This window comes from Protopterus annectens, chromosome 2.part2, assembly GCF_019279795.1.
Source record: "Protopterus annectens isolate FY-2018-M chromosome 2.part2, PAN1.0, whole genome shotgun sequence".
Taxonomy (NCBI): Eukaryota; Metazoa; Chordata; order Ceratodontiformes; family Protopteridae; genus Protopterus; species Protopterus annectens.
In genome coordinates, this window is record NC_056730.1 from 378,452,628 (window position 1) to 378,474,391 (window position 21,764).

General features: G+C 35.5%; 1 protein-coding gene across 1 annotated transcript in view; it reads right to left on the minus strand.

The window, feature by feature from the left end:
- Positions 1-16,830, minus strand: part of ARL15 (ADP ribosylation factor like GTPase 15) — a 3,047,572-nt gene extending 3,030,742 nt beyond the window's left edge. The window contains exon 1 of the mRNA XM_044063905.1: positions 16,629-16,830. Coding sequence (XP_043919840.1) covers positions 16,629-16,640 — 12 coding nt within the window. The 5' untranslated portion in view covers positions 16,641-16,830. The remainder of the gene's footprint in view (positions 1-16,628) is intronic.
- Positions 16,831-21,764: the final 4,934 nt, after the last annotated feature.

Here is a 21,764-nt window from a genome sequence, read left to right on the forward strand (position 1 = left end):
TAAATGTTAACTGGAGAGAGGGATGGTCAGAGGTACGTGTAGGGGGATGGTGGGAACCCTGGAGTTGACTTGGTGATGTGTTCTAACCAGTTACAGCAAACTGTATAGTACAGTATACTGTGCACAACTGAAAGAAGTGGTGAACACATACATGGGGTCACTGGCCGTGCAGTGTGATTTCCAACAGTATTGAATTGGCAGCAATGTTGTCTTGTAGGGTGGGGACAGGCGAGACACAGTTATCACTGACACAACATGCTAGAACCTGTGTATAAAAAAAAGGGAGAGGCAAGGGGGGGGGATTAAAATTAAACTAAAGCATTTGAAGATGTAGATAAACAGACAGTGGGGAGAGAAGAGATACAATAGGAAGGTGGTGGAAGGAGAGAAAAAGAGCATGGATTAATTTAGTAAACAACGGAACAGTAAAACACTGTCCTACAAACAGCAAAAATATCTAAACCTTTCTTGGCAAACTGCTTTAGACCCAGTGAGGAAATAGGAAACAAAAAAGTCTTAAGCAACTAGGTACATCTGCCAATAAAATATGAAACAAAGTAGTGCTTAGTAGTTTAGTAAACAGAGGAATATTAATGAATTTCCATACAATAGGCAACAAAAATCTTAAGCAGCTAAGGTAGAATTACAGATAAAGTGCGAAACAAAGCTGAGCTAACTAGTTTAGTTAACAGATGAACAATAAAGCATAACCAAACAAGCAATAAATATCTCCTGATGATCTGCATTGGAAACCCAGTGAAGTAATAAGTAAAATGGAGAATCAGTAGCTATTGCCATATTACAGGTACAGGGAATCTTAATAAAGCTGTGCACAGTACAGAGTACTATAGATAACTAGACTCCAAAGATGCCTTCCTGTCGCCAACAAGCAAATATTCACTTATGGTTTGGTCTGAAAGAATAATATAGCTAGATAAGCCCTTACAAATTTGCAGGGTTTTTTTGCATTTAAAATGCACTAAATACCCAGCCAAGTACAGGGTTTGGTCATTCCATTAAGTAATATGTGTGTCTGTATGTATATATTATATATCACACACAAACGCCATACATACACAAACACCCACATATTTACACATACACGCTCGTACGTACACACACACACACACACACACACACTAGGGACTCCTGAATTTGGTCATTACTGCAAAATATCGACAGTTGCTTGATTGACCACAGTTGGTCGACAGGTGTGATAGGTCAACAATCCCTGGGCAGAGAATATTCCCTTTCCCCACAGATTATACAATATCAGAGTTAGTATACATAATTAGCAGAGGGTATGGGGGTACAGAGAGCTTGCCCCTACAAAAAAACATTGCTTTTTTGGATTGCATGCGGTGAGGATTTTCCTTCCGCAAGTGCAGCTGACTATTAGTGTTGTTTGCCTTTGGTTGTCAATGCTGTTGTCATTGACATTTTGCTCCATCAACCACGGTAAGAAATTCCATATTTCTCTCTCTTTTTTGTGCATACACACACACACACACACACACACACACACACACACACACACACACACACACACACACACACACACCAGAGATTTTTAATACCATTCACACAAAAGTGAGCTGTTTACGATTCTGCTTGTGTAAAATTCAGTGGATTTATAAGGTAACAGACTCGCTTATGGAATGACAGATAAAAACAATAAATCCAAATAATTAATATAATCAAAACAAGGTGCTTTAGGAATATTGTTGCTCATCAGAATATGAAATTTTGCCTAAAAGGCACTAGTGCTTGAAATCTGTCCTCTTATGTTTATTTTAAAGTCAGGAACATGACCCATGTCACATTTTCTAACCAGCCACTAAATATTACTCTCAGGACTACAAAAAAAAACAAAAAATAAAAAAACACAAATCAATATGAAAACCAAACACATGCTGCCTAGTATATTAAAACATATGCCCCTCCTCACTACTTCATGCCACAGCGTTACAGGACAGATTTTACAAAAACTCTTCTGTCAAAATTTGCCAAATCAGTTGAACAGCTTTATTTTCATGATATGGAAATCTCAGAATTTATTATAAAACAAAGGGGGTTCAAGGAATCTCCCACTGCATGGGAGTTTTGTGCGCAAAGCCATCCTCTACAGCTTTTTTTGCACTTTAATTAAATATAGTTTTAATGTGTTTTTGCTGAAATGGCATCATAAATAAAGATATGCAAGAAAATTCAAAAGAAGGATCAACAACTTCATCAGGTGAAGCAAAACAATAAGAACAAAAGCAATTAGGTTAAGTGACGGCTAAGAATGAGAAAAGGACAATACGCCTGAAAAAGATAAAACCATCTACTCATATCTTAAAGAGCAAACAGAAAAATGAGAGATGTGGAAATTTAAAGGGGAAGAAAGACGGTTGGTAGAACAGATGAGAATATATACAGAAATACAAAACAAAATAGTTTGATCAAAAACAGTGGATAAAAAGCTCATTCACACACCAGCCATCAGAAATCCACTGAAAGAAGAAATGTTCTTACAAAAAGAAAAGGATTGGATAAGACCTTAAGTCAGGTGCCATTTGTTACTGAAATCTTAGACAAAAGCAGAACTAATGAAGGCACTGTTTTTTCCAGTAAAGCCTAGGACAGTGAGGTGATATACTTGAAATGAAAAACTTGAAACGTACAGAAGCTATTTCCCTTCAGAAGACAAGGCACAAAACAAATACAGGACTAGTTAGTCTGGAGTAAAGGAAACCAGGTACCAAATACGAGACCACTACGTTTAATATATCATCAAATAAATGAGTTTTTGTATTTAAACAAGGTTAAAAACTTCATCAGACAATTCACTTTAAAAACACCATTATTTTAAATTATCCATTAAAATCATGTAATTTCAAACAACCAATCAGATTCAGGGGCACACACCCCACCCCCATTTAAGTTGCCATCAATATCAGATTCAAACACAAAGAAAATGCCATATTAAAACTTGACATTCCCCTTGACATTATTTATAATTATACTCTTTTTGACATTTATAATTATACTCTCTTTTTTTTTTTTTTAAGGATATTGTGTTTCACAATAAATACAACTTATTATTACCGTTATAAAGCCCTCGTTTTGAGTGTGGGTGCTGTACTGGCCTGCTCATTCAAACCTGGTCAGCTATAAGCATTCCAATAAATTTGCCAAAAGACCTCCCTAACCTTCAATTTTATTTTCCATGGTCCCCCTCTAGGATCACTACGTACTTGTTTCAAAATGACTGCTGTGAGGGGATTCAAGTCTGGTATGTCCCAATGTAGGAAATACCCTTATTGTAAGTATATAAGAATGGACAATAGATTTTATATTATGGACAAATGAATTAAGGTTATGGGAAGATTTAATTGTGATAATTAAGCATTTACTATATGGTTCTGCCAAAATTGTGAATGTTTTTACATTGGGAAAACAGAGAGGAATATCCAGGAATGTATTTATGAACATTTACACGAAATTAAAAAATGTAGGGCATCTTTATATTATGGGCAAATGTATTAAGGTGAGGGAGAAATTTAATTGTGATAGTAAAATGCTTAATATATGTGGCTCTGTCAAAATTGTGAATATTTTTACATTTGAAAAACAGAGAGGAAGATTCGGGAACGTATTTATGAACATTTACAATAAATTAAAATATGTAGGGCATCTAATGAACTTTTTAAAAAATATTCTGGCTCAACTGAAGCATTCATTTAAATTCACAGTCCTGGAACATGTACATACTGATCCTAGAGGTGGACTGTGAAAAATAAACTTAGAGGTTAGGGAGGTCTTTTGGCAAATCTATTGTAACACATATACTGGCCTGCTCATTCAAATCTGGCCAGCTATAGCGCCTATACTCAAACTAAGGGCTGTATAATGGCAATAATACGTTGTATTTGTTGTGAAATACAACATCCAATATGCATTAATATAAATGAATATGATTATAAATGATGTTAAGGGGAATGTGAAGTTTTAATATGGAATTTTCATCATGTTTGAATTTGATATTGATGGTAGGTTAAACGGGGGTGGGGTGTGTGCCACTGATTTTGACAGGTTGTTTGAAATGCTTTGATTTTAATGAATAATATAAAATACCGGTGTTTTTAAAGTGAATTATCTGATGAAGTTTTAACATTGTTTAAAACCTCTCATCTTTTAGTGGATATTATATTAAACAGAGTGGTCTCATATATGGTACCTGGTTTCCTTTTAGGATTTTACAGTTTATCTTGTCACACTTTTGGAGTTAGTCTGGAGTAAACACTATGAAAACTCATATAATCATTCAGTGGTAAGGTAATACTGCTTAGCATCCAGTGGCCAGATGAGTTGCAATGAAATTATATCATCTTAGTCACGACATAAAGTAAATTTTATGGCTCAAAAAAAATTTAATTTTTTTTTTTTTTTACTATCCACAACACAGCCATTAGTGAAGTGATACAGCCATCTGATTAGCTCTGATGAAGTCCCTGGTTACTTTGGCACAAAATCACTTACTGTGCTATTAAAATATTACAACTTTACACACACTCTTGAGCAGCTTATACACAGATTAGGAAACAAATATTTCTGTTACTTAAAAATGCCAAACTGGACTCTTCCTTTTTTAGAAAATGTTACATTTACTCTTTTTTTTTTGTTTTTTTTTTGCAAAAGCAATATTTTAGCCAAGAAGAGAAGAAACAAAAATTAATAAACAAGCAAACTTTCTCATCAGGAACACAAACTATAAGAACTACCGTACATCTATAGTCATTCAAAAATACACTTTGTTGAAATTCACCTTTTAAACAAGGGGGGTATACTAATACAAGTAAAAGAAAAGAAAAACAAACGGCAACAAAGTTATTTCAAATATTCAGTATAACCTGTAATTACAGACTATAGCAAAAACATTGGGATCATCCTCTAGAATTATAATCTTTCAAAACTATTAACCACCAGCTATTATGCTTTTCCACATTACACCCAAAATTATATTCTACAAATTCACAACCAAACCCAGACAGGAAATATACAAACCACGAAGGAGACTAACCTTTTAACATCCATTTTAAATTTCCTGCAATGTGCCATACAACTGTTATGATCACTTAATCCAGCAGTACATTAATCTATATACACTTCATCATTTTGCAGCAGTAGGTGTAAATGTCAAAACAGCCTTTCCATCAAACTGAAAAATAAGATGAAAAGCCCCCAGCTACCAGGACAACAGATTTGGGCAAAATGTAGCACAGTACAATACAAAATTAGTAGAGCCAACTGAAAGTTAAAATGTTGAGTTTATTCCACAAACCGAACCACCGTAGTGTTAAACGCTTTCACTCAGTAAATACCGAGCTTCCTAAGAACAAGGAATAAAGATGTAACACCTGTTAATTAACGTCAGGAAGTCACCTGATTCATATCTACAGCCAATAAAACCTTTGCTATTCTTTTAAAATTGTACAAAACATTAAAAATTTGCAATTCTTTTAAAATTGTACAAAACATTAAAAATTTGTTATATGAAAAAATGTATGATGTAATATGAAGGAGTGTACCACAAAATAAAATGATCTAATTCCTAAAACAGTAGTATGCAACAACAACCCCATTAGTTGGGATATAAAAATGTAACAAATAGATACATGTGAAAAATAACACCATATCCAGTTGAGTTGTCAAAACAATACTGCAGTTTTCAAGAATAATAATGATAAAATCAAAAATAAACATGTCATAAAACCATACCTCCATGTTAACCACAAACCACAAAGGCTTTTCATCTTCTTGGAATTATTTCATTGGATATTTTTGTGGCTGAACTGAAAAATAACCCATGCTTATTGTTTCCTACATCTGAAAATAATATTTCAATCTGCACCACATGTACACAATGTACCCTCTCAAAATCATTTGTATAAACAATGCTTCATCTACCCAACCTAACATTTAAAACAAAAACTGATAAATATTACAAACCAAAAAACTTTCGCTTAAATCACAGGAAAGTCTATATCTAGCATGTTGTCCAGTGACCATGAGTAGAACAAAAACTAAAATAATTTGTCCAATTCACCCACAGCCTATCAAACTTTCCATCACTTCTGTGTCACTGTTAGACAGAGGCTAACCTCGAAAAAGGGCATAGCAAAATTAATTTAAAATGGGTGGCGAAAGCCAAACACACTCTGGCTAGGCTTATAAATGCCCTAGGGCAGATAGCCTAGTATGATGAACCTATAAATGTGGTTATATAACACTAGAAGATCATCAACAAAAACATAATCCCACCATCAACACCCCCATGAACAATTAAATATTTCATCCTTTCCAAACAACATAGGAAATCCATATTCAATTAAGCACCACTTAACACAAACAAATGCATTGCCCAACTAGATAAACATCATAAACATTTACTGTTAAGATTACATCAGCACTACAAGGAAAGCTCCTACCTGAAGTTCCCAAAATCCCATCCGAAGCACCAGTTCACATATTCATAAATAAAATTCCCACTCACAAATCTATAAAACAACTATTATCACGTCCAAGAATTTCAATCAGAAATAAATAAAATGCATCTCTTTGGACATGCCCCAAGAATATGTAACGTTAATATACAACTGAAGTAGCACTAATGTGGTAACAGAAGTGAAATAGCACTAATGTGGTATACACTACCAATACCACAATCAGGAATGCAATATACTGCAAAATTAATACAATAGAAACTAAGAAAATATGGCAGTCTTTAACAATAGTGCACTACATTAAACATTAAATTTCTTGGTCTAACATATACATTGAACCTAAAATCAACAGCATTCCAAAAATCAGTGTGAAAGACGATTTCAAAAGGTATGTACCACACAAAAATTCATGTCACATTTAGTAATTACTGCTCTAGCATTACTGTAGTTTATGACATAAAACACTAACATAATAAAAAAAAATAAAGAAAAGAAAAAAATGGTACATTTTAACAGCAGTGTACCCTATTAAGAAACTATATGCATAAAATGAAAATACCTAAACTAAATATTTATGAAATTTTTAGTCCTGGCTCTTCAAAGCCCTTACTGTAAGATAGGTGACTGCATTCAATTATTGGCTCCAGAACTGGAGGACCAATAAAGGCAGGAGAAAAATGAAGGGTTCCAGAACTGGAGGAGCAATGAAGGATGTGGCCTACCAGTATCTCCACTTTGAGTGGGGACAGAAGGGGGTTCATTTTCACTCAGAGACACACTGGGAATTTCAATCTCCTTGCTGGAGACTGGGAAGACCACCAGTATTTCTCTGAGGGGAGAAGTGGGGGTTGCTTGGAGCAAATGCTCCTTTAGGAGGTGAGAGAAGATCTTTTGCATGGGAGTGCACATCACCTGCAGATGTACCATTGCATGCCTCTCCTCTGTGCCAGAGTGTTAGTAAGTCAGGGTTAGGGAGAAAAATCATAAAAAGATGTGAAACATGCCTGATGGCAATCTAAATGAGGGATCTTTCTGGTAGACCTTCACCCCAGAGATAGGGAACAAATGGACTACTTGGCTGAGACAGGTACATGGTCAGACAGCAGGGGCTGTTTAGAACCATTTCAATGGTTTGTACTATAAAAATTGACATGACATAAGTAACTGTCGCACTGATACAGTCAGTCTACAAAATACATTTTCAAACATTCATAAGTGACAGCAAAAAATTAATCTCCTGCTGTTTTATGTCCATAGTTTATAATTCATTCCATAAATGTCAGTAGCATATCTTGCGACTTGCGTATGCTGCTGTATGCTTCTAACTGCTCATTGCCATGCTGTCACACATACAAACAAAGCCATAAAGCAGTGAACTGTACATACTCAAAAAAAATACTGTCTATCCTATTCAAGGCAATGTCATTTTGACTTCTTATATCACAATGCAAGAGTAATTTATCATTTATACAGCCACTGAAAACTGAAGAATGTCAAAAGAGTGGTACATGCAATGGTCTCACATCTGTAGGTAAATCTAGCAGCAACGCTTACTAAGCATAACTTATGCCAGGAAACATTTAAAACAATTATCATTTTGTCTTGAAATCCAAGAGTGGACTGCTGAAGGCAATTAGTGGATCTTGGCCAAGACAGGGTGAAGAATGGGGAGTGATTAAACAGCTATATTTTTACTCTTGATTAGTAAATATATTGGATGTCTTTGCTGATGCGAAAACAACATTCTGCTTTCATTGTAGTTAAGTTACTTTCTCCAACATTTTTATAGCAGGTAGGTCATTTCTTCTTTCACTGCAGCTAATAAATAGCAACACAAAGAGTGGCAAATATGATGACACCAACTCATACATGGTATGATCCCAGTTATTCTCATTAGGAGTAATATTTAATTATCGGCCATGGGATTTGTTAAGTCCAATCTATAACCAAATGGGAAAGGTTATTTCATGCACAAAAAAAATTAAAATTGGCTAGGCTTAAAATAGCCTGCAGGGCAGCTAGCCTAATACTTACCTATGAACCTACTAAAAGCCATAATTGTTGGTGCCTATGAACCTACTAAATGCCATAATTGTTGGTGCCTATGCAGAAATGCAATTAAATAAAAAAGCAGAAAAAATATTCTTAAAAAAATGTCTCATTCGATGGATCCAAGCTTTAAAATGTTCTTGATGCTCAGATGTACAATAATACCTGGAACATGCCCATCACAAAAATCTCAACTGCCACCTAAACTCATATTTCTCTAACAGCCTTTCAAAATCACTTACCCTTTGACATGATTTAACACGATGAACAACTTTTTTTTTTAATTAACACAGGCCACAGAATGCTCATACATAGCAACAAGCAGTACAAGCATGTTCATAGAAGTGCTGTTTTACCAAAAAAGTATTAAAAGCTCAAACTTATGTCCCAAATGTATGACCCCTTCCCATACCTTGCTTTGACAGCAATGGATTTGTCCATCTGAGACAAACCTACAGATGGGTCACTGTTAATGTCATCTACGATATGTTTAGGTCCATCAATTATCACACTAAAACAATGAGTAAAAAGATCACACAGAAAAAAACAATCAGTAAAAACAAAAGAACAATCTAGCAAGGCTAGACTTTACACTGTGTGATTCCTTAAACCTCTTGTACTAGAGGCAACATGGGATATATGCAAATGACCCTTTAAGGACATCGGGTGTTTCAGCTATATGGCAATTCTGAATGCCCATTACTTTTTTATTTTTAAGTCTATTTATGGACAACTTCAGGCCAACAAAGCCAAACCTCACTAGCTGTGGACATGTGTTTCAGTCTTCTTATGCCATCATCAGGACAGCACAAGTGGAATGTTTGGCTAACCTTTAGAAAACACAGGGTTGTCACAGCCAGTTTATATCCATAACCATTAGGATGTCTGCAAAATATCCCAACCAACAAACTAAAGCAATGAGTAAAAAGGTCTCAGTGAAAAAACAATCAGTAAAACACAAAAGATAAACCTAGCGAAGCTAGACATTCCACTATGTGATTCCTTAAACCTCTTGTATTAGGTTTTTACTGATTAGTTATACAGGTAATTAGAGGAACAGTAAAACCAATTACCTGTACAACACACTTATTGCAATTAAAAAAATGTTCCTGCTCAAAAACAAAGTATGAGAGGGTAAAGTAAACAATGGGCCAGATTTCAAAAGAATTCTTGATATAAGCCTGCCTCGATTCTAAAAGACTTGCTCTAGTATAAACCTTATTGATCTGATACTTGAGGACAATTTCAATCAAGGTGTAATTGAAGAACTCATGAAGTGTCTCATCTAAGTACCAAAGCCAGTGATTCCTTCAATTTTTGGCATTCTGAAGATTCATAAAAATGTAGAAGATCTACCACTAAGACCAATAGTAACAGCGGCTGTTTCCAAAACCTTCCCCCCCTAGCAGTGTTTGTTGATAGGAAACTTAAAACATTCTTAAGAAAGTCTGGCCATGTGTTAGTTGACTCCTGTGATTTTTTAACTTATTAACTTAAGTTTTCTTCTAAACCCCATTTTTTACTAATCATAGTAGATATCAAAGACCTATTCTCTGTGATTCCCCACAACGTGGTTTTACAATGGTTTGAGGACATGCTCTTTGAGTTTTAATTCACTGAATGGAAAGGATTTCAGGTTGATAATGGAGAATATTGAATTGGTATTATCCAACAATTTTACATATTTTGAGGGCGAATATTATAAGCAGATAAGTGGAGTGGCAATGGCAGCTGCTTGTGCTCCTATATTCTCCCATATAGTGCTGTTATATTGGAAACACGATTTTATTTTCAGGTCTCCTTATAAGAAAAACCTATAATTATACTTGCATTTTCTTGAAGATATATTCATTTTATGTGAAGGGACACAAGAAAAACTCTTAGAATTTGTGGCCTTTATTGATAATACAACTAGATTTTTAGAATCTACTTATAGGACAGAAAAAGAAAACATTCAATTATTGAATGTTAAATTTATTAAAGACCAAAATGAGGATGTACTTGTTTCTAGGGTGTACAGAAAAGAACATTTTTCAAATCCCTATTTACACTTTATGAGTAACTACACTTACCATCAGAAATGTAATACAGTCAAAGGTCAGACGGTCCAAGCAGCTTAGATGACAACACAAAATGATGATTTAGTGGAACAAATTCACTATATATGGGAAATTTTTGTTGAATGCGAATACCCAAATAGTCTGGTCAAACAATTAAAGGAATATTATATACACTCATAAAAGTAAGAGGTATGTTTTATTGGGTAGTAATAATTTTTCGATGTTCTGCACAACTCACCCTTGCAAAAGCCTGCTAGTTGTAAGAGTTTTTTTGTGTAGCCTACTTGGTATTATGGCTAAATGGTAGATATATGATTTTATATTTTAACACGTAAACCCAATGTCTAGGTTAACAATTTTATTTAAAAATATAAGACTGGCCTTGGACAGTAGTTTTGCGTTGGTAGTTCACTTGGCAAACATGACTTACGACCTATACCGTGAGCTAAATAAGAAGTTTTTTTCCCATTTGCCCTAACAACAACTATTTATATACCTTTACCATCGAGGATGTTTAAATTATCTTTCTACATGATAGGATGGCATAATTCAACCTTTTTTAACAATAACTTGTTTGTTTGGTTGTCCCTATGAGAAATACGATTTTTTATTATTGTACATTTGTAATTTTATATTTTAAATTATTTATGGATTGACAGGAAGTGACGCGTATGTATGTCACTTACAAGGTTTTAAATTTGAAAAGCTAGCGCACTTTTCATTTGTTTCTGAGGAAGCTACTGGATGCTCAGTGGCGAAAACACTGTGGTTTTGAGTGAAAATTAAATTGCTTTAAAACTACTTTGTGGTCTCTTGGTCTGCTGGACACCAGGATTTTATTTTTCGACAGTTCTTTTGGTTGATTTGATTTGTTTGAAACAATTAAAGGAAGAAATTCTAAAAGGGTGGGGAACTAAATTTGTTCCATTATTGGAAAAGAGGGAAGGTTGCCAATTGCCACTACCCCCATAAATATTACCCAACAAGTAGAACATACATGGACCTCTCAGAAGGATAAAAAGTATAGAGAGAGGAAGAATTATAACAAGACCTTTATCATGAGGTATAACCAAGCGTGCCATCCAGGAAATTATTTTAAATACTGGGATATATTTTCAAGAGTACTTAATACCTTAACTATTTTTTCCAAACCAATAAAATATACATATTAAAAACATTATAGAATCTATAACGAATGCAAAACTCTTTGAACGTAATAAACAGAAAAAAAAGGACGCATTAAATGTGGCATGTGCCAGCAATGTACATACATATTACACAGAGAGTTCTTTCTTCCCATTATTGATACACATTTCAAAGCAAGTAAATATTATAATTGCTGGACCAAAATAGTTGTGTATTTAGTTTATTGTGAACAATGATTTTATATTACATAGGGAAAGCTGAGAGCCCCTAAAATGAGGGTATACGAACACAATTATGATGTAAACAAAAAGGTCGAAACAAATGCTTGTATAGACATTCATTGGTGTGTACCAAGTTTAGATTTTCCATTTGTGTTCTGAAACAAGTTAATCAGAATGAAAGATGGGGACAGTGGAAAACTCAGCTTGAGTTTTGAGAACTAATGTGGCAATTAGATTTAAATGCTCGTACCCATTCATTGTCCTTGGTTACAGCCTTAAAAATAAGAGCGACTAAATTATAAACGTTTTTTAGCATCAAATTGACATTAAGAAGGTGTAATTTTAATGCATTGTATTTTTCTATTTTTAAACCTTTTTTTAAACAAAGCTTCACAATGAGATGATGTTGGAAGTTGCATATTTTGGTTTATGACAAAATGTGGTTAAAACCTATCAGAAAACTATTATTTAAATGTGTGAAAATACATGTTTTTAAGAAAGAGCTGTATTTCCAACATGTTACAATGCTCATCGGAAGTTATGATGAGGGAACAGGAAATGATGATGCTGTGAATTTGTTTGAACCAATAGTAGTTTCTGAGTGAGTATAAATAAAAGGTGTATTTTTAGGGGATTCATTCCGATGAAGTCTACCTGAGAGACGAAAGCACTTAACAAATTGCATCAAAAGATCTTCGGTTTTGTTTGTCTGCCTTTGAAGTTGCTGCACCGAGGTGCTTTTTGAGGTTACTAGTTGATTTCTGCACCAGATTCCTGGTGGTTGCTTGGTCATTATTTATTGACTTGTCCAAGGCTTTTGACATGCTCAACCATGGATGGGCACCGCTACATTGGTCAAGTGGTTTCAAAGTTATGTAGTGGGCAGAACAACTTGGCTCAGCCTTAATAGTTTCATATCTAGATACTGTCCGTGTCTATTGATATTCCATAATGCTCAGTTCTGGGACCACTTTCATTTAACATCTTAATGGGAAATTTAACAGCTGTCTCATCATAAATTACTGTTTATGCAGATAATGTGACCCTGGTGTCAAGTGGTACCAACAACAATTTGATAAAGAAAAAGTTACAGCTTAATTATTCTCAAGTTGAACACCACCTGCGTACACAAGCCACTACATGATAGTGAACAAAAAAAATGCACTGTAGAACCAGACTGATAAAACAATGGCTTATGCAAAAAAATATATAAAAACACTGGACTGCAGCTGCAGTGTGGTGGAATTTTTTTTTTTTTTTTGACTAGCTTGTTTCTTGCACTGGAATAACTTGAGGTCTGTGCAACTATTACCAAGTGCTGATTATACTAATACTTAGAAAAGTTCACTACTTTCCTCTGGCACTCCAGTCATACTACTGCAGCTGACAGGCAATCAGGCACTGAATCTTTAGGAATGTGATTATTTGGGTGCAAACACAAATAATCATCTCATCTCATGTTAAAATCAAGCATACCATCTGGTACAAAATGTGTTTATGCCTATCTTTCCACATTACATATTATCAAATGTGCACGTCATTTTCAGGTTAGGAAAGAAATGTTAACATGTTAGGTTGTATTTCTACTCTAATTTTGCTTATCGTGACTATCCTTTGTTTTACCAGAAATAGGTAACTTTGTTATATTAATAAGCCTATTATGCTTATAGAAAGTATATCAGAAAATATTCCTATTTCTGTATTAGCACATGCTACAGGCATGGCTATAGGGAGGCTGAAGATAGTTTTTACTGTCTTTTTATTATACTGCCTGGACTCAGAAATCACAGATGCTTTCCTAATATTTATTTTTATCTATTATACTGTACCATATTTAGGAGGCCCAGTTTGCAAAATAAACTCTCAGTTTTATAATTTCTGATTATCATTTGTATTTTGTGCTAGGTAGTTATGTATTAATAAAGTTGTTTTTAACTAATACTCTGTATAGTGGGGTAAATTTCCATGGGTTTTTGTGGCAAAAAACAGAATAATGGGGTAAATTTCCATGGGTTTTTATGGCAAAAAACAGAATAAAATTCACAGGTGAGACAGTGCACTTAACTGCTTTCCACCACACCATACTTACTACACAATACAGAAGTAAAATAAAATGAAGTTTTGAGAAGGTACATTGTGCGTGAACTGCCATCCACATCATTACAAAAAAGAGCATTCACTTACTTGTAGTAAATCATTCTAAATAAATAAATGAAACAAGACATTGTAACCTCCTAAAATAAACGACATTTGGGTATCTGCTCTACTCTCTCTCCATGTCCTATACAATGTTCACACACTTACACATCTATGTCAGAGATACAAAGCAATCTCAGCTCTGCAGCTCACAAAAAGAAACTGCAATATAATTAGTTTCCATATAAATAAATGAACTTTTACTGTTGCACAAATAAATGAAAAGGACAGAGGATACACTCTTTTTATCCCAATTGTTATTAAGCATTTTTTTCATAGAATACGACAAATAATTAAACAAATTACTTGTCAACCACAGTACAGTGTATACAGTAGACTGATAAACTAGCCAAACACTTTTGGGGTGAAGCATACCCCACACACACACACACACACATCAACTATTCATTAAGCAATTAATACATAAATAATCCCAAATGTAAAAGTGACATACAGTCAGCTACAGGCCTCTCTTAAAGATTTTTGTGATAATGCCATGATGCAAACTCCAGTACTGAAATGCAATGACCACACTGTGTCTTATTTACCATGTGGTGTACATAAATTCTTGGCATTTTTGACAATCTATGGTAGATATTTAGGGGTCTGTCAAATACCATGGATTCACATACAGGGAACTGCTAACTTTGGTGAAACAGACTGGCTTAGTTATAATGGGTTTCCCATGGAAAATATATTACTTCACTGGTTTCACAAATATTCTGATGTTGGCACTCTGACAGAGTAAGGCACTACAAAATAAGTCTCTAAGAAAAGATAAGTGGTACATGGATTATGGCCCAGCATTTTCCAAGCACAGTTTCTTTTGCACGTGGCTATTGATCATAATATGAAATAACTTTATAATTTTGCAATTAATAAATGCATGGCTGCTGCTATTTCCACCATATAATCTGTTTATCAGTTTCAGGTAGGTGGACATTTTCTTATCTTCTCATAAATACAATGTACTACATCTTACATATTCAAAGTTCAGACCTCCAGATTAATTCCTTTGCTCAGTTCTTAAACACATCACAACTACATATAGAATAAAACATAAATACTGTTGGACTAATACTGCTCAGATGAGAAACAGCATAACATAAAACAACAAAAAACAGATATATAATAAATACATTTAATAAAAACAATAATATTGATAACAGCAACAATAATAATGGTTATGATTTGTCAAAGGCCATGCTAATCAAATATGATTTGAAGACCCTCTAAAAGATGCACAGTGGGGATAACTCACTCAGTAGGGTAGGTGGTTCTAGAGGTGTAGGGTCCTGATATGAAAACATCAAGCAACAGTGGTATTAAGCCATTCTTTACCAACCACTTAACACTCCAAAGAGTTTGATCATAGTGGTCTAGCCAGACTGTAAGAACTAGGAATTCCTTCAGGTAAGGATCCAACTCATGCACAGATGAATATATCATATTATACAGATGGTGTCATATGTTGTAACAGGAAATACCTGTAAGTGGCGAAATTGCAGGATCTGCATTAATCAAACTTGGAAAACTCACAGCCCACATTGACACTGAAAAGTACTGGAGTGGGAACATGTGTCTAATCTGGATAGCACTCCTTAGATGAAAGCAAAAAGACTTAACTACACTGCCACCTGGTCCCCAAGTTGTCAACCTGTCATCTAGGGCAATGAGAGATTTTTCACCTTCTCAGAAATCCTAGCCTGTTCTACTATAAATTATATTACAGGCCAAGTGAGGGACAATTATAATTTATAGCACGTATTGCCAAACCCATTGTCTTAAATGTGTTGTGCTTCATGTGGTTGTTGTATACATTAATTTATTAGCCATCAGATAGGCATGAGCACTGTTTAGCAGACACTCCCACCAGTTTGATCCTGCAGGAAGTTCTGTCTTACAAAAAGAAATCAGTTAAAGCCTTTATACTAGCTTTGCGTGCTGCCAAATGCAAGGGTCAGCAATTGTGTAACTTATTAATGCCTCCAAAGTCAAACTCTAGCTGCATATTTACCTGAACTTAATGTCAATATGGTAAAATACATAAAGCTTTCGAGTGTAGTGGTTTAAAAAGTTAAGACTCAATCGAAAAGCAAACTGCATTCTTTCTACAACCTATATGCTGGTGGTCACCGCTGAAATCACTCAAGCACAGTTTATGCTCTTTGAAATCTAACTCAAATTACTTCAATCGTATCTTTACAGATCTAATGGCAATCAAACCGCTGGACTGGAACACACTTAGCATTCTTATGGGACTCTAATAGCCCTGTCAATCAGATAAAGACTTCAAAACAAACGCAGGTCATGGAGAAATTCATTCCTTTCAACAACAGACCACTTATACAACTCTGCCGAGCACTAAAATGTCACAATTTTTATATGAACAACTGTTGCTACAACTACTGTACATTAACAGACTTCAACACATAAAATTCCCTTAATGACAACCAAGTGTGACATACCAAAGAATCCATGTATTCGTCAAGTCCCTTCTCTTCCACCAGATCTGGAAACCTGTTGAAGTACCCGTGTTTATTCCTGATTTAACCGGCAAAAGCAAAACACAATCCTATACCATTCAACATTTGCAGGTCACACACAATTCACAATAAAGTGGGTAGTGCCTAGGCGAGAAAAGAAGCTAACGTCGTTTTCGAGTCACGTGACATTGGCGTTTGGACGTTTTACCGTCACGTGTTTTATTCAGCAAAGCAGATTTTTAAATACAATGTATTGGGAACATTTTTCTGTGCCATGATTTTGTTAACGCGTTAAGGTTTACTCCCTAGTTGGAATAGAGTCTTTGTAATGTTTTTCTGGTTTGATTCCATTGCGTTTTTCCTTTGCGAATCTCTGAGGAAATCAATTTTTGCTGTTGTGACTGTTAATATAGTCAGAAAGTATACTTAGCAAGTCCGTGATAATCTACACCTCTTAAAAGCTGTCATTTTTAAGACAAGGTGGTGGTGGTGGTGGTTTGCAACCGTGACAGATTTTCACTTCGAAAATATAAATCAGAAGCGATCGTATTCTGTCATTTAACATTAGTTCGTGCTACTGTTTTAAAATTCCCCCTGAGTTGAGACCTTTGTCCATGATTAATGTTGGCTTGGTCCCTGATTCTGGACATATAGGCTGAGAGCTATGCCGGACATTGTTCTCATTTTGTATAGTTATTCTGTAAACTGGATTATTTCATTGCGTGTGATTTTTTTTCGTAGTAATGCATAGAGGACTACCCTACTTTTCCAGGTGTACCAACGCAACAAACTCACAGTCGTATTAGGAGAAGCAGTAAGGGTTGGCTGTGTACTGGATAATTTATACATTGTGGATATATGCTTATATGATCAGTTAAATAAATGTATAGGCGTTTAATCTGTAACCGCTTGATTTATAATTGTTTTATAAATATAGATCTGTTATTAGCAAATGGAATTGGAGTTCAGTTTTACTTGATACATTTTACATATTTGTTGTTGTTAACAAGCAGATTAAAAATGTCATTGGAGCCCAAGGAGAAAAGATCCACAGTTTAAATGTATAGTAACTTTTTATGCGAAGAATGCAAAAAGTATTCCAATACATTTAAACCGACCATTAACAATTAAAGAGTCAAGGCAGTGTTAACAGCTAATGTCTTTGTGAAGCCAGGACTAATGCCCGATTAAAATAAAAGCAATTGTGATAAAGCCAGGTGTAACGCCAAACAATAAATAATTAAAAGCTGGGTAATGCCAGGATAAATTAAACAGTTAAAATGTAATGTATTGTTTTTCTTTTCATAGGTGTGTACTAGGCTAATGGCCCTGGAGCCTTTACAAGCCTAGCCCATAGAAGTGCCCTGCATCATGACACCCGACATTAGTTCCCAGTGTCTCCATCAGGTAGAGCCACTGGAGTGATCCCCGGGTTGAACTTTCTATTTACCATCCACTCGTCAAGATTTCTCTTGAAGAGGGCCAGTGAGGTGCTCTGCTTGACATGTATGGGAAGTCTATTCCAGAGCATGGGCAGTCTCTGGGTTATGAACTTGTCCTACCAGCATGTTCTGTTGATTGTGGTAATGAGGTCTCTGGAGCATGTGGTGCGGAGGGATTGGGATTTCTTTAGAGGTAACATTTCTTTTTTTTTCAATAATCATTTTTATTGTTTTGCAAAACCATTATACATTTCACACACTATTTACATTATGTACAATATTGCTTCCAATGTTTTACTTCCATTTTGAATTTCCCTATAATACATTAAGAATAAATATCATTTTAACCAAGTACAGGAAAATAAAATCACAAAAAATTAAACATAAAAGCATCTACAATAGACAATTATAAACCAACTCAAGCCAATAATTTGTATTATTTCTACATTTTCTATCTAATCCAAGAATGTGTTGGTACACATACAGAATGTCCTGACGGAAAGTGGATAGGAACCGCTACACCAAAATAATATTAAAGATTTGTTCCCAAATTTTTATGCTGTTTATACTTTTCTTATTATTTCTAATTAACAATTTGTGCGCTAATATATGCTTAATCGCTAACAACCTGAAATTTTGCCATGACACCTGTGCTGGGTTCAACCAATTCGTGGCTATATATAATTTCATTGGTAAACTAATATTCATAATTACAATCTTTTTTGTTTTGTCCAAATTCTCCGGTGGAATATGTAGAATCAGAAATTCCCAGGAGAGTGTTGAGTTTTGGTAACCCATATTTCGTAGTTGTAACTTTAAAGAATTCCATAATTTATAAATGCACTTGCAACTCCGGAACATGTGTAACAGGTCTGCTGTCTGATCTACACACTGTGGACATTGAGGTGACTTTTTTGAATCAAATTTATGAAGTGTTAGATGGGTATAATATGCATTGTTAAATATCATCAATTGAGTAAAGACCAGTTTTTGAAGTGATACGGATTTTAATGTTAAATTAAACGCCTCTACTATTTTACTGTCATCTAGGGATGGCAATTTCTCTCTCCAGTATTTAGATAACAGAATATGATTATTATATTTTCTCTCTTTGCCATTTTATACGCTGAGGATATATATTTTCTATCTTGTTGCAATGCTTCCCACAGATGACCTGAAATAACTAGTTCCTCTTTTTTAATTACAGAACTGGTAAAATAATTTATGGCCAAATCTTTTAACTGCCTCATTATAATTAAATAAGAGATGGGAAGGTTCATCTCTTTTAAGATATCATGTACAGCTACTCCTAGGAAGGGGTATAAATCCCTTACAGTTAATTCCTTAATAAATGGATATTTCTTTAAGTCTATCAGTTGATTACCAATAGTTATATTAGGATTTCCTTCAAACGGTTGAAACATCATCATATATTTTAAAAGGTTCAAGGAGGCAAACAGAGTTTGAGTCGCCATTGCCCATACCTTGATGTGCTCCATTAACTCATATTTACTCAATGTTTTTATATTCAAAAATGGTACAGCTTTAACATTAATTCCCTTCCCTTTTATATGTTTATAATTTAGCAGTACCCATTTGGGTATCCATTTTCTATTTTCACTATCCAAGTAAGACACCCTTAAAATCCTATTGGCCTGAATCACTGTATAATACATCTCAAAATCCGGTAAATCCAACCCCCCCCTCGTTTTAGGAGCCATCAGTTTCTCATAGGATATTCTTGTTTTTCTGGGTTCCCACAGAAATTTCCCCAATCCTATCTGAAATTGCTTAAAAAAGGATTTTGTGATTTTAAGTTGTGCTGCTCTAAAAATATAGCATTCTGGGGAGAACGTTCATTTTTATTATCACTGCTCTTGCCATCATTGGTAGCTTCAACTTACTCCATCTTTTCAAATCCATTGTTATTCGGTCTCCAGTTGCCTTAATATTGTTGATAAAAAATTCTCTATTTTCAGTTGAAAAGTCAATCCCCAAATATTTTATTCTTTCTTCTGTCCTTACTCGTCCTATCAATGGTAGCATTGAAAAAGGTGTAGGTGTCTTTAGAGGGAATATTTTGGTTTTTTTAAAATTTAGTTTGTAATTAGCAATTTTCTCAAAGGTTTGTATTGCTGTTAGTATTTTTTCCGTATCTGACACTGGTGTGGTACTGTATATATTTAAATCATCTGCAAAAGTAGCCATCCTAACCTTTATCCCAAGAAGTACAGGAGAATTATAAAAAACATTTTGTTTCATATGAAGAAATAAAGGTTCCAAATACAGATTAAACAGTATGGGAGACAATGGGCACCCCTGTAGAGGTAACATTTCTAACAGAGCTGGGTCAGACATGGCTTTGTAAGTCAAGCAGAGATCGCCTCTTAGTAGATGATATGAGACAGAGAATAGCTGTCCATGTAGAACATGTGTTTAAGGCCTAGGACCCTCTTCGTGAGGTACTTTTGTGGCCTTTCTAGCTATTGCATGTGTCTAGTGAGGTGCATGCCAAATGGGGCATTATACTCAATGACTGGCCTAATGAGGTAAGAGTATTGAGAGATGATGACCTCTTTCTTCCTGGATGCAAAACCCTTGGTAATGAGATGTGCCACATAGAAGGGCTTTCTGACCACAGTGGCAGTGCGGTGGTCGAAGGAGAGGTTGCTGTCAACCTGTGTCCCCAGATCTCTTATAACGGCATCAGTGTTCAGTGGGCTCCCATCGATGTGGTAATTAGTGGGAACTTAGTTTTTCCCAAAGGGGATGACGATGCATTTTTTGGCATTAAGCTTAATGCCATGGTTTCGACACCAGTCATTGGTCTCAGTGAGGCCTTTCTGTAGGATGTCTACATCACGTGGGGAGTTAATGGTTCCCAGCTTGCAGTCATCTGTGAACTTGGTCAGCCAGAGTCCCTCTGTGTTGGCCTGGACTTCTGAGAAGTAGATGCCAAACAGGAGAGGACCCAGGACCGATCCCTGTGGGACTCCACTCATGACTGGTCGACAGTCTGACTTGGACTACGCTACTTTCACACTGTAGGTTTTATCTGTAAGCCACTTTGCAACCCACCTAGTGATACAGGGGTTGATGCCTAGTTTGCTGAGTTTATCAATAATTCCTGAGTGGGGAATGGTATCAATCGCCTTGGCCAGATCAAGGTAGACTGTATGAACTGCCTTGCCCTCATCCACAGCTCTGGTGATTGACTCAGATAAGTCAACCAGGTTGAGCAGGCATGATCTCCCTTTCACAAAACCCAGTTGAGTGGGATCTAGAGTTTGGAGATTCCCTATATCCTTGTTAATTAGGCCCATGATGATGCACTCCATAGCCTTACATATCAGACACATCAGGCTAATGGGGCGATAATTCTCAGGGTCTGTAGTCGCTCCTCCTTTATGGAGAGGGGATGACTGTAGTAGTGCGCCATTCGGTAGGGACAAAGCCTGAGGTGAGGCTGTGATTGAACAGGGCCCACAGATGTGGTGCCAGTTCACTTTGTAGTTCATGTAGAACACATCCAGAGATATTGTCAAGTCCCATGGAAGCTGTATTCATGGCCTTGGACAATGCAGCTTTAACCTGTGCTGCAGTAATGCTGGGTACCTGGCATTCCTCCAGTATTGGGGGGTAAAGTTGGCACTGAATCTGTCAGCCAGTTTGTTGG